Genomic DNA, 16,580 nt, shown 5'->3' with positions numbered 1-16,580 from the left:
AGAGAGAATGATTAATGGGCCAGTGTTATAACCTGATATCTTCTTTCGGGGGAGGAATACCGTAAAACAATTAATAGCCCGGGCACTTATTTCCTTCAAAATCACTGAACACAACCGGCGCTTATTAGAGACGGGCTTCCATTGGAGCCAGGCGTCTATTTCCTTCACACGCATAGCTTTTGTTCGATAAAATATTGAAAAGACTACCACATTGTTTATTGTGACCAGTATAAACATAATATCAGATCCATCGCAGAGCAGACTAGTCTTCCTATCATACACTCCCCAATGTCACGTTTAAGCATCATATTTGTTTCCACACCATAAACTGCCATGACATCATTGAGGGGAGACGCAAAGCTGACATTCAATTTACTGAACTGGCACAATATCCCAAATTTCCACAGACAAGGTGTCAGTTTCCTGTTAAACCGAGGAATTATTTAGGGGCCAATGACTTTTCAATGAAAGGTGAATGGGAATACCCTATAAACTAGGAGCAAAGTATTAAATAACTTCCCCCATCTGTGTGTTTAAATAGATACCATGGGTCTCCCACCTGACAAACAAATCTAAAATAATCTAAATCTGTGGAACAAAAAAACTTGACAAAAAAAAAAACACATGACAGACTAGCTCCGTATGACACGTCAGAAGTGTGCTGTACGTGTCGGCCGTATTTGGATAACTTGTTGATAAAAGCTCTCTGTTAAGCAGCAACAGAGGTTTTTCCTGAGACCGACTGGGCTGACTGAATGCCTCCAGAGGCAACTCCCAGTCATTAAATCAAAGCTCTGGTGTCTGTGCTTGTGGACATATTTAAGGGCATTTTTTTTTATTTCACCTTTATTTAACCAGGTAGGCAAGTTGAGAACACCTTCTCATTTACAAGATTCAAACAAGCATTGAAGAGGGCCTTGTAACATGTAGGCTCCACAAAGCAGTGTTGTTGTTAGGCAAGTGGTGCTTCAACAAAATATCTGATATCAACCGTTTTGACCCAAATCCTCAGCACAAAGAACTTCAGGAATGCTGAAAATCAACAGAATACTAGCAACAAATCACATTTAGCAGATTTAAATAAAAATAGTTTTTATCAAAACGCCGTTTTCCCACACTTCTCACATTTTATTCTTCAGAGATGTCTCAGGGAAGGATTTCCTCTAAGTGGGTTGGTTGTGCGTTCGCAACATTCATGTAAACATTCCCACCCCGCTCTTGCTGACCAACAAGATAACTCCATAGACAATGTGACCCTTATACACTGTCCAATGAGAAATCTTTGTTGCTTATTGGAGAATTATTCAAAATCATTTTTGATTGAGGTGGATAACAGCCCTGCTGTGGAATCTAGAAAATCCAATGAGAAGAGAATTGGTTCTAGTATTCTGGAAACATGAGGTCTCAGTGTTCTAGAAGAAGAGTACATTATATGCGTAAAACATTGTGGAGGGAGAAGATGGTGTCACCTAGCTTGATGTCTCCCTCCAGGGTGAGGAGGATGTTCCCGGCCTTCAAGTCTCTGTGGATGATCTTGATGCTGTGGAGGTAGACCAGGGCCTCCAGCGTCTGTCTGCAGATCACCTGGATCTGAGGTTCCATCAGGCCCCGGTCCAGCTCTACAGACCAGAGAGAGGGGAGGACACAGGTTAGGGGAAACTAACATCACTAACCCAGTGACATCAATGGCTAAGGTTTTACCTCAACAGGAAAATGGTACAACTCAACAACTTTAACTGAGAACCAAAGTCCCTAATAAAAAGGCAAGGTGGGTTCGTTGGGACACCTGAGTATTTCCCATGAGGCAGATGGAGCTGCTGTAAGTCGTTTTAAATGGCTACTTACCCGAGAGCGTTGGCTCCGATAAAATATTTACATGCTAAAACAGGACTTTTTCCTATTCTCTCCGTGTTTAGATAGTTGTTTTTGGGGCCAGCAACTGCTGTATGAGGAGCTGGATTATCAAAGGATAAACAGCGCAGGGGTATTTCCCACAGTGTGTGGGTCTTGTCGGTCTGCCCCTAGTACCTTGCTACAATGGCAGACCCATTACAACGAGACATCGCTTGGCCCCGTTCGCTAACCCTGTCATAATAAAGCAATATCCTTAGGAGCAACAGTGCCGTGGCAGTTGCAGCTACGGCCGCAGGTACGGAATGTGAAACGTCAAAAACGGGAGAGGCGGGGAGCTTAGAAAAGCAATGTTCCAAGGGACAGAGCACATATTATAGAGTACACACCTATAAAGGACTACCCGGCCTACAGTAGTGCATGTCTCCTCACCTAACATAGTAGCGTCTACGGCTCCTCCGGGGCAGAACTCGATCATGATCTGTGAGGAGGAGGAAGAGAAAAAACAGCCAGCATTGTGATTTACAGTTTAACCTCAGGAAGTTCCAATGGAACACAAAAACGGATCCGGAAATGCAAACTACATACAAAACATCCTAACAGGGTGGCGGGATTCCATGGAATGTGAAAATACCATTTTCTACAGAACTATCAACATCACAATGTCAAAAGGTAGACGTTAGAACCTCATCGTGTTTAAAATAAAATCACAGTTAAAGTTAAAAGACTCCCAAAGAACAGGACGAGGGGTAAAGACAAAAAAAGAGGGGGGCTGAGAGGAGACAAGAGGGAAGGTCCACAGAAGAAGTGACAGGTGGTAGCCTAACTGTTTTCAACATCACTGAGATGCAGCAGAGAATAGGTCTCGTATCACCCTGGGAGAAGATTTGAACTCAAGAGAAGACAGAGACAAGAGTTCTGGGAAGTGAGGCCTCTTAGAACCCAGTTGATCTGCCTAATAAAAAGACAGCACTTAGACATGTCAACAGGAGAGAAACCAACATCTCCCTTTCTAGTTGTACACTCCAGTCTCTGACACCTGTGGCGAAAGCCTTCTCAAACACTCTGCACTGCCTCGTGTCAATGAAGGCGGAACACACTGTGGCCGTGCAGGACAGGACTACAGTCAGTGTGTTTAGCGATAGATGCGATGGTCACTAACTCCACAGCCTTCCAAGACACAAACCAAATACCAGCACTGCTGAGGTGAAACAGCAAGAGGGAAAAGGCCCACTGAAAACAAGTCTGAAAAATGTCCTGTCGGAGAGATTTTATCCAGCTGCCAAAAACTTAATCCTCGTTTCCTCCTCACACACACAGATACACAAGAGCACAAGTCCCTCCACACTGTACTTTCAAAGGCTACTTATGAATGAATCATGCAAGTCAACGGGGGCCTATCACAAAGCCAGAGTATAAATAAGTGTTTTAATAATATTCCACGACCCTAGAGGGTCACTGTGGTACATTAACCTACGGCCAGGAGTTCAGAGAGCCACTAAAACGTTGAAAAGTGGTGTGTGTGTGCGCGTCCGTGCAATGTGTTTGGTCTTGGGCACTCAGAAGGCTTGCGACAGCTGAATAGCATGCATACCTGCCCTGTGATCTCACGATTACATAATTCCCTGCTGATTGGGCAAACAGATGTACGTCTTGTTTTAACATAACAAAGTGCCCTCTCCTACCCATTCACTCATCCCTATGCTATGACACCACTGTCAAAGCATTGGCAAACCCTGCTGGACAGGGTGGAGGAGTTTCGTACTGAACAAAATGGAGGACAAAACGGTGGCTTGTTACTGTACATCTAGGCACACACACACAGCTGGGGATGGTGTACCAACCTTCATTCCGAGGGTGGTGCCCATGTCGTCACAGTAAAACAAGGGCCTCTTATGATATTAAAAATAGGTTTTGTGAGGTCATGTGTTAGCATAGGTTTTAACCTCAACCTGGCCCTCCAGTTTTCTAAATCCCTGCCAATCCACCCGTCAACAAATAATTCAGATGTGGATGACAAGCTATGTACTGTACATAGGATTGAGGCGGCGGCGAACACCTAAAGGCTTAGTCAGATTTACGTGTGACACCAGGTCGGTTTTTAGGGGAATTTAATGATGACTATCTATTGCTGCTAGGTCGGTAACTTTTTTTTCGCCCCCTTTGAGGGATTGTTTCCTCATGACGTGAGCAATGTCGCACTGGTGAAAGATCTGATCCAACTGGTCAGATCTACAGCCTGTATGGGCTGCACATGTACGCACATACAAAAACGTACACACGCTCACGCAAATATTGTACATACCGCATTCTTCCGCCACCTACTCACAGCTCCGTCAACAGAGCCTGGTGTAGGCAGCCACAAAATACATCCGGAGCACAGCCCAATAGAGCTAGGAGGGTTGACATTCGCTGTACACAACCACCAAGTCTTTGAGAGGGCTGTGTCATGGGTTCAGTGAAAAGGACATTGAGCAATATTCCCAGATGTTCTATAGGATACGTGATAATCCATCTCCTTTTGGAGAGAAATATGTTAATTAATGACTGTTAAAAGATGTAGTTTCACTGGCTAAGCCCTTTTTGAATTCCTGCCACTGACTGCTCAGTCGGGCAAGTTAAGTTGAGCCGATACTGGCGTGTGGACCTGCAAACACTATTAGATATACAAGTAAACTGGCTGAGGGCAGCACCTAGGAGACATTGACTTCAGTTTATTCAACTGGGCACCGACACACAACCTCATTTAACAAATCTCCTGGCTATTAAATAGCGTGTCACTTGTATTTAAAATGACCACCATGCTTTCTCCTTCAATGTTAAAAAAAATCAGCAGTGTTATGCGTTGTGACACCTTGGAAAAGGAGTAACGTTTCAGTGACAGAACACTTCCCCAGGAGTGATTCAGAACGGAGGGGAACAGTAAGATAGACAACACACTGCTCTATTGCAAGGTTGTACTGTAGGTCCACCGGGACGGTGGGAAAGAGGGAGTGAGATAACGTGAACAAGATAACAACAGATTTACTGTACGCCGAGTGAAGCTGTGCGGGATAAACTCAACGAGGAACCGACATTGACATCGTTCACCTCCTGTTTAATGGCCTCTCTTTCTGCCTCTGCTTGGTAACAGCAGAACACTGCAGCATTCCTTTACGCGGAGAGCCCTCTCCTCGTCAAGACGGAGCCTCGAGGAGGGACTGACGAGGTATAAATTATACACGCACACGGATGACACTCAGACTGTGCAGCAGGTTTTTAATGTTGGCCCTGGCAGGTGAACACGATGCCCATCTGTTAACACCTGTTAATAGAGCTTTATTGGTTTACCATGGGATGATTTCCAGATGACAGCATTACCATGGCCGGCTGGCTGCAGTCGTGCGTGTTAATGTCAGCAGTCAGTGGCAGCCCTATGTTAAAAGGCCCTCTATTTCTCACACTGTAGAGCGGGTTGTTCCAAAACTAGAACAAACAGCCTTCTCTCTCTACAGAGCAGAGTGGGTGTGCAGCGGAATGTGCCACCCCTGCTCTCCGCCTGAAAAAGGGGGGTTTGAGGCACACAGCCCAACCGCTGGTTCAGTCTGCAGCATGTCGTCAGCAGAGACATCCCTCCCAGGCAGACTGGCATGCTCCAGGGATCACACATCTTTAGTCATCCCCTCGGCACTGGCCCTTAGCCAGGGAGAGGCTCTCCGTTTGTGGTGCCAGTGTTTGTGTGGAGGTTTTATGATCGAATGCCTCATCCACACCCAGAAATGTACGAGTTGTTATGACACTGTAGAGAGAGTGGCGAGGGATGGTCTAAACTAGAAATGTAATGTAAATGTAAACATGCTTCTTTTCTGATGATATCCAAGTACGACAGTTCTATTTGAGTCATCTACACCTCCAAATATTTTTTGAAATTTTTTTTTAGAGGGTAGATCAGCTTTAATATTGCATATAGAAGCCACAATCTATCAAATGTAATTATCTGCATAATATCCAATCGCCCATTTTTGGGAAAATAATATATTTTTTAATACAGGTTCCTTCCTTATTATGTTAGCCTAACCCCATCATCCCTCCCCTAATGGACAACAATACTTAGGCTTCTACATACACATTCTACAGACAGTATATTAGTTCATTTTCTTGTTAATTTTAGTCCAGCTCCCCTCAACCCCATCCGGTTTTGATTTCTATATATTTTTAAACTGTGATGTTTCACAAAAGTTTTGAACCTTTCTATTCTCAGTTTCTACAGATAGTAAATAAATAAAAAACATTTTTGCGAAGACCATTATTGATTGACTGACTTTTCAAAATCACTCAGCAGGTGCTATTTGCAGAGCTAGCTCCAGGTAAATGTTGCAATTCTTAAGCCATTCCTGAACCTGCGACCAAAAACAATCTACATAAGCGCAGTACCAAAACAAGTGAGATATAGATATATATAGGTAAGAAAAACCCTAAAAATGAGCAGGTGTTCTAAAACTTTTGACACAGAGTGTATTCATTCAAGGGTTTATTTTTTACTATTTTCTACATTGTAGAATAATAGTGACGACATCAAAACTATGAAATAACACATATGGAATCATGTAGTAACCAAAAAAGTGTTAAACAATTCAAAATATATTTTATATTTGAGATTCTTCAAAAAGCCACCCTTTGCCTTGATGACAGCTTTGCACACTATTGGCATTGTCTCAACTAGCTTCATGAGGTAGTCACCTGGAATGCATTTCAATTAACAGGTGTACCTTTTTAAAAAGTTCATTTGTGGAATTCCTTTCCTTCTTACTGCGTTTGAGACCATCAGTTGTGTTGTGACAAGGTAGGGGTGATATACATAAGATGTTTTTTTTACCAAATAGGGCTAAGTCCATATTATGGCAAGGTCAGCTCAAATAAGCAAAGAGAAATGACAGTCCATTACTTTTAGACATGAAGGTCAGTCAATGCGGAAAATTAAGAACTTTGAAAGCTTCTTCAAATGCAGTTGCAAAAACCATCAAGCGCTATGATGAAACTGCCTCACATGAGGACCGCCACAGGAAAGGAAGACCCAGAGTTACCTCTGCTGCAGAGGATAAGTTCATTCGAGTTACAAGCCTCAGCCTCAGACAGTTCATAAACCACGTGCCAGAGAAATGGCACATAACATCCTCCCAACTATTTTGCAACCTGTACGGCACAGCTGTCCATTTTTTGGTCCTTAAATTAAACTGGTATAGTTATTTATCACAATTTTCTATAACCAGTTTTGGTGTAATGCAGTGCCAACAGACAAGTTGCTCACCTTCTCCCCCTTCCACTTTTGCGCAAAACGTAAATCTCCAATCTTAACAGTACCAAAAGTAGAAATAAAACAGTGAGAAGTGGTATATGAGTGCTTAAACACTGGGTTGCACCTGACCACTCACTCTTATTAAGGAAGTTGTTGTTGTAGTAAATAACCCGGGCCTCTTGAATAACATCAGATTCAAGTCTGGTTATATTGCCTATGTACACTCAATTATAGGCTTTTACTCTAGAATAGTTCTTGAGAATGCGATCAGAGAAAAAAAAACTGAAACCCCACCAAGGGGACACACAGGAAATGTGTAATTTGAAAGCTGTACGTGTATTTGCACACTGACCTTTATAAAAAAAACTAGATGAGCCGACAGTCCCTGTGCAGAGGCCTTGTAGAAAAGAAAAAAATTATTCCAGCTATGCCACTGTGTTTTTAACAGATGGAAGGTGGAGCAATAGACCCGCTGCCATATCCGGCGTGGTGCCCCCCCTTGGTCTGCAAGAACAGCCCTTCACGTAATCTTTACTTCCCCCTCTATGACAATTTCAACTCAGCAACTTTATATCACATGGCTTTTGGCGGTTGATGAGTTTATACAGCACCCATTTCCAGGTGATGGTTTCAACGGTCATAGATCGCTCACATTCAGTGATGCAGCGGTAGTCAAAAAAAGAGAAATAAATAAGTAACATGAATTATAAAATGTCAGAATCTAACTATCAATCTGAGTTCAGAATAACAGTGTTGCTACAGTCTACACGGTGAGTATTTGTTTTAATAACTTGTTGGCTTGGATGTTTGACTATTTCCCTTTTTCCCCCCCATGCATTTTGTAATTCCTAGGATAGTTTATGTCCGGGACCAGCACGATTCAAAGCTAATCAAATAAAAATGTTGGTCGCATACACATATTTAGCAGATGTTATTGTGGATCTAGCAAAATGCTTGTGTTCCTAGCGCCAACAGTGCAGAGATATCTAACAATACACACAAATCTAACATTACAAGAATGGAATTAAGATATATATATAATATTAGGATGAGCAATGTCAGAGTCCGGTGTCTGTGATACACACATGATGAGATGTATAAACATTATGGACAGTATGTGGATAGAATATTTAGTATATCTGTAGAATACGTAGTATATATATTTATTAAATTGAGTAAGCTGTTATAGTACCATTAAAATGGCTTCAGCCACAAAAGGTTCCTATGAATATTTGCCTCTAAAAGTTTGTGAGGGTCTTAGGGGACAAGGCAGATTTCTTCAGCCTCCTGAGGTTTTTCTGCATACGGTTTGTGCGGGTGGACCATTTCAGACTGTCAATGATGTGTACACCGAGGAACTCAAAGCTTTTCACCTTCTCCACTGAGGCCCTGTCGATATGGATGGCAACATGCTCCCTCTGCTGTCTCCTGAAGTCCACGATCAGCTCCTTAATTTTGTCAAAATTGAGAGGTTATATTCCTGGCACCACATCCTCCCTGTAGGCTCTCTTCATATTTGGTGATCAGGCCTACCACTGTTGTGTCCTCTGCAAACTTGATGATTGAGTTGGAGGCATGTGGCCACACGGTCATGGGTGAACAGGAAGTACAGGAGGGAGCTGAGCACGCAACCTTGTGGGGCCCCCTGTGTTGAGTATCGGCGTAGTGGAGGTGTTGTTTCCTACCTTCACCACCTGGGGGCGGCCCGTCAGGAAGTCCAAGACCCAGTCGCACAAGGCGGGATTCAGACCCAGTGCCCGAGCTTAATGAGCTTGGAAGGTACTATGCTGTTGAAGGCTGAGCTGTATTCAATGAACAGCATTCTTACATAGGTATTCCTATTGACCAGATGGGATAGGGCAGAGTGCAGTGCGATTGCATCGTCTGTGGATCTATTGGGCCGGTATGCTAATTGCGGTGCGTCTAGGGTGTCAGGTAAGGTAAGGTGATATGTTCCTTAACTAACCTCTTTAAAGCACTTCATGATGACAGAAGTGAGTGCTACGGGCAATAGTCAGTTCAGTTACGTTACCTTTGCTTTCTTAGTTACAGGAACAATGGTGGACATCTTGAAACAAGTGGGGACAGCAGACTGGGATAGGGAGAGATTGAATTGAACTCCAGCCAGCTGGTCTGCACACGCTCTGAGGATGGGAGGACGCGGCTACGGATGCTGTCTGGGCCTAAAGCCTTGGGAGGGTTAACACGCTTAAAAGGTCTTACTCACGTCGGCCACGAGAGTGGCCCGCATCAGTGGCACTGTGTTATCCTCAAAGCAGGAGAATATGATGTTTAGGTTGTCCGGGAGCAAGACGTCGCTGTCAGCAACATGGCTGGTTTTGTCTTTTGTAATCTGTGATTGTCTGGCATCCCTGTCACATACGCCTTGTGTCTGAGCCACTGAATTGCGACTCCACTGTTTCTGTACTATAGTTTTGCCTGTTTGACTGCATTACGAAGGACATAACTGGACTGTTTGTATTTCAACCATATTCCCTGTCACCTTGCTGTGGTTAAATGCAGTGGTTCACGCTTTCAGTTTCGTGTTCAAATGCTGGCATCTAATCCACATTTTTTGGTTTGGGTAGGTTTTAAATTATAACAGTGGGAACAATATCCCCTTTACACTTCCTTATGAACTCAGTCCCCACGTCAATGTTATTCTCAGAGGCAACCCGGAACATATCCTGGTCCGCGTGATCAAAAGAATCTTGAAGCATGGATTCCGATTGGTCAGACCAGCGTTGAATCGATCTTAGCACAGGTACTTCCTGTTTGAGTTTCCACCTATCGGAAGGGAGGAGCAGAATGGAGATGTGATCTGATTTGTAGCCATCCCAGAAGGGAGTGTAACAATGGATGAGAGTTTTTGAAGCGCGAGTACTACAGGCAATGTGTTGATAGAACTTCCGTAGCGTTTCCTCAGATTTGCCTTATTAAAATAAATGCGGCCTCAGGATATGCTGTGAAAGTTTGCACAAAGTCCAGTGTCGTTCCTTGAGGGCCGTCGTGGTATTGGCTTGAGGGGGAATATACACGGCTGTGACGATAACCAAAGACAATTCTCTCGTGAGGTCATGCAGTCGGCATTTGATTGTAAGGTATTCTAGGTTAGGTGAACGAAAGGACTTGAGTTCCTGTATGTTACCACAATCACACCATGAGTAGTTAATCATGAAATATACACTTCAGTCTCTTCTTCCCAGAGAGTTCTTTATTCCCACCTGCACAATGTACTGAGAACCCAGCTGGCCGTATGGACGGGGACAGTATATCTGGAGAGAGCTATGATTCTGTGAAACAGAGTATGTTACAGTACCTGATGTCTCTCTGGAAGGAGATCCTCACTCTGAGCTTGTCTACTTTATTGTCCAGGGACTGAACATTAGCGAGTTATATACTCTGTAGTGGTGTATGGTGTGCACGCCTCCCGAGTCAGAATAAACTTCCACTCCGCCGAAGGCGTCTTTGAGCAGCCCTTAGGGATGAGTTCAATTGACTTGGGGGGTATGATCAAAATAGCCAATTCGGAATGCTGGTGAGGTACCACCACTGATATCCGAAAGTTATTTCCGTCTGTATGGAATAGCGCTTAAAACGTTGAGCTAAAATTGTAAGAAACACACACAAAAAAAAAAAATACTGCAAAGTTGCTTAGGAGCTAGAAGCAGAGCTGCCATGTCTATCGGCTTCATAATAAGGTCACTTGTGTTTGTCTTGGCAGACATGGGGTGATTACAAAGTACATGCAAAACATGCCGTCTATTCAATAATAAGAAAGCAGGAGAAAGTTAAAATAAAGTATACCCAACAAAAGGGAGGAACTGAAAGATCTAGCTTGATCCTCATAGTAACCTATAGGGTTCACCATCAGGTCAGACCATAATCTATTCTGTAATAGAAGGCTATGGAGGGGATTAAACCATTGAGTTGGGTAACAGAACAAATTCCACACGGCCCACTGTGTTGGCCCCTAAGTTCTTACCCAGAGCTTGGCATCATGGTAGAAGGCGTCCAACAGCTTGACGATGTAGCGGTGGTCACACTTGGCCAGGATATCTATCTCCACCATGTAATCCTCCAGCTCCTCCTCAGTCTTCGTCTCAATGACTTTGGCTGCAGCCAGCGCTCCAGTCTCCTTATTTTTGGCCTAGAAGACAAATGAGTCAACATTTACATAACACTAAAAATGGGGAGAAGATTGTCATGTGATGAAGGATAGAGCCGTTTAGAAGCCTAGATCCAGTCAATGGGCCTTCTCAAATTGCCATAACATATATGAATTTTGAGATTCATTCTTAACAGGAGTTATAATCTATTTAACAACTGGTAAAATGGCAAAAGGCGAGCACACAGGTAGTACACAAATGATTTCTGCACAAGGGGACTGTTTCAACAGGCTATACAAGGACAGTGAATTTTATTTTGGTTAATACTAATAAACAGAGGTGGGGCCCGGCAGTGTAGCAAACTAGTGGGGGTGTTAGGAAGGAAATTAAACTTGTGAAAACCACCTTGTTTCGAAAACACAGAAGAGGTGAATTACGAATGTATGTGACTACAATTGAAAAAGGTATTGAATACGTCATGAGACTGGCATATATTGCCAAATGAATCCCATTTTCTGAAATGTTTTCATTACACCTCACATAGATAAAATACTGGAAACAGTTGACAGTATAGATTAGACTTCAAAACCATATCTTGGCTCTGCCCACTCAGTGAATTTCTCAGAGCGGCGCAAGACTTTCATGAGAAGAGAACCCAACCAAAGCCCTGGGAGAATCAAAAACTCTGACAAAACACAAGAGTCTAATTAAAATGTTACTTAACCGCACTTTAAAAAGCACAACAGGAAAGAAAACGCCACACCATATAAGAGCTGCGGAGGAGGAGGAGGAACCACTGTAGCCAGCCAGCCCATCCACATTGAAAATGGCACTACACATTGGTTAAACACAAAAACAGACTGTACATGTCCCCAACAGAATGATACACAAGCATCAAAACAGGAGGGTGAGTCAGTGGTGAGCACATAACTAGAAGGAAAGTATGTTTTTGTGGCACAGTTATAGTTCTGAGAATGAGGGCTAAAGGTAGGGCTGGGCAATATGACCAAAATATTGATATTTTTGGACAGTATGGCAGTATTTCATGTTTTTGAATAATTTAAAAAAAAGTTTGACATTTGCTTTGAGTCATGATTGACCCTAGGGAGGCAACAAATAAATTGTAAGCGATTTCAAAAATGGGGCTTTGTCCATTCTAATTGATTGATACCTTTCAATCCAACAACTGTGCATTTTCTGTTCAACTCTACACAACAATGCCCCCCCCCCACGCCAAAAAAATGTTTTACATTTTATTTAGCAAATATTGCAATTGCAATTTGACTTGTGATTTAGATCAAAGCACTTGGGTGAACTCTTGTAATCATAGAAATATAATGATTATTCTAATTCTATAGTTAGAATATAATGGGCACCTTGAATAAAGTGTTGTTTGACATGACAATGAATGTAAAAGCAAGGGAGGCGTTATTGTGACAGGGTAGAAACCAAAGTGTTGGTCAATGTTTCCTCACGGACCCTATAACCTTTGGCTAGATTAAATGTTCTCTTAGCTAATTCATGTAGCTAACATATTCATGTTTTGCCTATTCCTCTTATTTGGAAGATACTGTTGCACAAACATACTGATTTAAGCCTACACCATCACTGGTATCAGGAAATGATTAGCTAGCTACCATCTCTGACTCACAGCTAACTAGCAATTAGCAGCTAACAGAATAAATGTAGACATACATGTTATTCAATTATTGCGTGCCCGCCAACAAGCATCTGTGTTGCCAAAGGCTAAAACTTGACGCAGTTCGCGCTGAAAGTCCTGCCTCTCCCATCTCCTCATTGGTTTATAGAAGCAGGAACCCACGTGCCACCTCATTGGTTATACCAACGTGGGTGACTGAAAGACAAACGAGGTTGGTGGCGATAATGCACCTAATTTAAGAAAGTTGCCAATCGCATTATAAAGTCAAGAGAAGAAAAAGCCTGGAAGGAGGAGAGATGAATAGAAACAATTCGGTTTACCGTTTTGTGTGTAGATTATTTGTCGGAGTAGAGGACCTTGTGCATTTCAGGTACAATACAACTCAAAGTTTATATCCCAGGACAAATTAGCTAGCAACAGTAAATAGGACAAATTAGCTAGCAAGTGCAAGCTAGCTAAATTGCCATAAATGTTTAATGCTTTTCGACCTATCCCCAAATTAATATAATTGGTTCAGAGTTTGTTTTGATATTTTAACCTGTGTGTCGTGATCGCGTTTGGGTGGAAAAAACGCATTTATGCACGATGTCACACGATGGCGCAGGTGCGCAGCCGGTTTGGGTTCCGTATAACACGATTTATTTCTGCCACAACATGCTAAGACAAACTAACCGTTTGCAGACAGTAACATACAAACTAATAGTGTGATTATAGAACACTTGTTAGAAGTGTTCTATACTTCAACAGTGAAGAAGCGACTCCGGGATGCTGGCCTTTAGGCAGAGTTGCAAAGAAAAAGCCATCTCTCAGACTGGCCAATAAAAATAAAAGATGGGCAAAAGAACAGACACTGGACAGAGGAACTCTGCCTAGAAGGCCAGCATCCTGGAGTCGCCTCTTCACTGTTGATGTTGAGACTGGCATTTTCATTGTCAAAAGCTATATTTCTAGGGGGTTTGGGATTAAGGTAGAACTAGTGTTAGGATTAAAATTAGGTTTAGGGTTAGAGTTAATAAGGTCATGGGGTTAAGGGAAAATAGGATTTTGAAGGGTTATAAAATTGGGCCACCCCCCCCCCACCAGGTTAGTTTGGGTTTGTGTATGTGACTTTAGCTCCTCCCGATGACCTGGAGATGTGAGGCTGCAGACTGAACAGCCTGGTGGGGTCCAATATCTGAAGGGGCTGTGGGAAAACATATGGGTAAACACTGCAGTCAGGCATCGAGATACTAGCCTACCATAGTTACAGTCCTGAGTTTTCTTGAACACATGATCTCACCTGGAATAAGTCCAGGGCCTTTTTTAAAACATGATGTTTTTCCTGGTGAGGAGAGAGAGACATGCTAGTGTATCTGACAATGCGTCGCTGAGCATTTGCATTTCAACACCACCGTCAGGAACCTGCTCTGCTCCCACCATCTGGGGCAACAGGGCGCCACGTTATGTTACCAGTCCCACTTTACAAGCCTCCACAACCAAGATCTCAAAATCCCCCCCTCCACACTCATTGTGCCTCAAAAGGGAGCGCTGACTTCCTGGAAGGCATCAAGGCCCTGGAGACTCTCCACTGGAGGAGGGAATATGCAGAGGGAGGAGAGGTGCTGGTTGAGGATAGAGCTGTGTAAATCACACTAACCTAATTATACTAACAGAAAAAAAGAAGCGGGAACCAGCTACAAAACACCGAGTCTCCCTCCCATGATCGTAGCGAAGAAGTACAAAGCTGAGCTCCCTAACTCAATCATCCTACTGGGGAACAAAACAACTGTTTGGTGGTTTGTTTTGCCCAACGTCTCCATGGATGTCAGGAACAACTGATTTGACACTGGCCCCTCTCCTCTGCTAGCCCGCCTGCCTGTATGTCTGTGACACACCATGAGAAACGTCTATCAATCTCTCCCTGCAACAAAAAAACAACACCAATGCTCCACGAAGGGGCAGAGGTTGAAGAAGTAAAACGAGGGATCAGCTATTGTTTCCTGCCTTTTGAGTACATGGCTGTGAGGGCACACACTGCTGCCCCCCCCCCCCCCAAAGTAAATCATCATGCTAAAACACTTAAGGAGATAATCTGTTCAAATAGAACACGGAGGTCATAAATAAAGCCAGAGAAAGCCTGAGATCCAGTTGGAGAAGTGACTGTGCGGATTACTACACCTGGCTGTGAGAGGAGAAGAGCAGACACACTGGGTGGTGTGTCTCTGCACTCTGCTGCTGGCACAGCCTCCTGGGGCCAATTACCTCCAGGCTGAATCAATAGTGTCAGATATCAGCGTACAGTAAGCACGGGGCGGTGTGCTGAGGCGTGGGCCTGCCTGCTGGTACACTGTAGTATGGACTCTGCCAGCGCACACACAGTGCCACACGCACAGACACTGACAGGACACAGATCCCATCCCCAACCTGTCTCAAGATAATGTATGTGCTTAACATTAGCCCTGCCGTTAAGATGTCTAGAATGTCTGTTAACATCAGGCTGCCGAGTAAATCTTGACCTCCGTCTGCAGATGACAGACTTACTCATTATGACAAAAACGAAGAAAATAAAAAAAGACATCTCCGGCATCTTTGGGCTGGGGGCACTAGGGCTGCGTGTTAGATTATTGAATGACTTGCATATCAGGTCTAGCTAATGTAGGTGATAACTGTCAGTCGCTTGAGAATAAAGCCTCTATCAAAATAAGTGGCTATCATTCCATTCTATTTATCAGAGTAGGACTAGGCTTCTGCATGAAGTCTGCCAGAGTTCTCTATAAGCACAAAGCCATGTGTCCTATTGAAAAGAAAGAACACATACTAATGACAACTAGTTATTTATTAGTGTTAAAAGCTACTGTTACGTTGCTGCTGCACATAGAGGGTGCGTCCCAAATGCATCTATACCCTCTATAGTGCACTACTTTTGACCAGGGCCCATAGGGCTCTGTTCAAAAGTAGTGCAATCAGAATCCCCTTTATTCGCCAACTACATCTACACTACCATTCAAAAGTTGGGTTACTTAAATGCCCTTGTTTTTGAAAGAAAATCACTTGTGTCCATAAAAAAAATCTAATTGATCAGAAATACAGTGTAGACATTGTTAATGTTGTAAATGACTATTGTAGCTGTAAACGGCATTTTTTTTTATGGAATATCTACATAGGCCCATTATCAGCAACCATCACTCCGGGATGCTGGCCTTCTAGGCAGAGTTCCTCTATCCAGTGTCTGTTATTTTGCCCATCTTAATCTTTTATTTATTTTGGCCAGTCTGAGATATGGCTTTTTCTTTGCAATTCTGCCTAGAAGGCCAGCATCCCGAAGTTGCCTTTTCACTGTTAACGTTGAAACTGGTGTTTTGCGGGTACTATTTAATGAAGCTGCCAGTTGAGGACTTGTGAGACGTCTGTTTCTCAAACTAGATACTAATGTACTTGACCTCTTGCTCAGTTGTGCACCGGGGCCTCCCACTCCTCTTTCTATTCTGGTTAGGGCCAGTTTGCGCTGTTCTGTGAAGGGAGTAGTACACAGTGGTGTACGAGATCTTCAGTTTCTTGGCAATTTCTCGCATGGAATAGCCTTCATTTCTCAGAACTAGAATAGACTGACGAGTTTCAGAAGAAAGTTCTTTGTTTCTGACCATTTTGAGCCTGTAGTTGAACCCACAAATGATGATGCTCCAGATACTCAACTAGTCTAAAGAGG

The 16,580-nt window shown here is 43.2% G+C and overlaps 1 protein-coding gene across 1 annotated transcript in view; it reads right to left on the bottom strand.

Annotated features, from left to right (window-relative positions):
• LOC129821057 (serine/threonine-protein kinase 10-like) overlaps nt 1-16,580 on the bottom strand; it is a 45,538-nt gene that overhangs the window by 23,372 nt on the left and 5,586 nt on the right. The window contains exons 2-4 of the mRNA XM_055878305.1: nt 11,112-11,276; nt 2,284-2,332; nt 1,470-1,619 (exon numbers count right to left, since the gene is read on the bottom strand). Coding sequence (XP_055734280.1) covers nt 1,470-1,619; nt 2,284-2,332; nt 11,112-11,276 — 364 coding nt within the window. The remainder of the gene's footprint in view (nt 1-1,469; nt 1,620-2,283; nt 2,333-11,111; nt 11,277-16,580) is intronic.

The sequence above is a fragment of the Salvelinus fontinalis genome, chromosome 2 (genome assembly GCF_029448725.1).
Source record: "Salvelinus fontinalis isolate EN_2023a chromosome 2, ASM2944872v1, whole genome shotgun sequence".
In the NCBI taxonomy this organism is placed as follows: domain Eukaryota; kingdom Metazoa; phylum Chordata; class Actinopteri; order Salmoniformes; family Salmonidae; genus Salvelinus; species Salvelinus fontinalis.
This window is presented reverse-complemented; position numbering and strand designations above follow the sequence as displayed.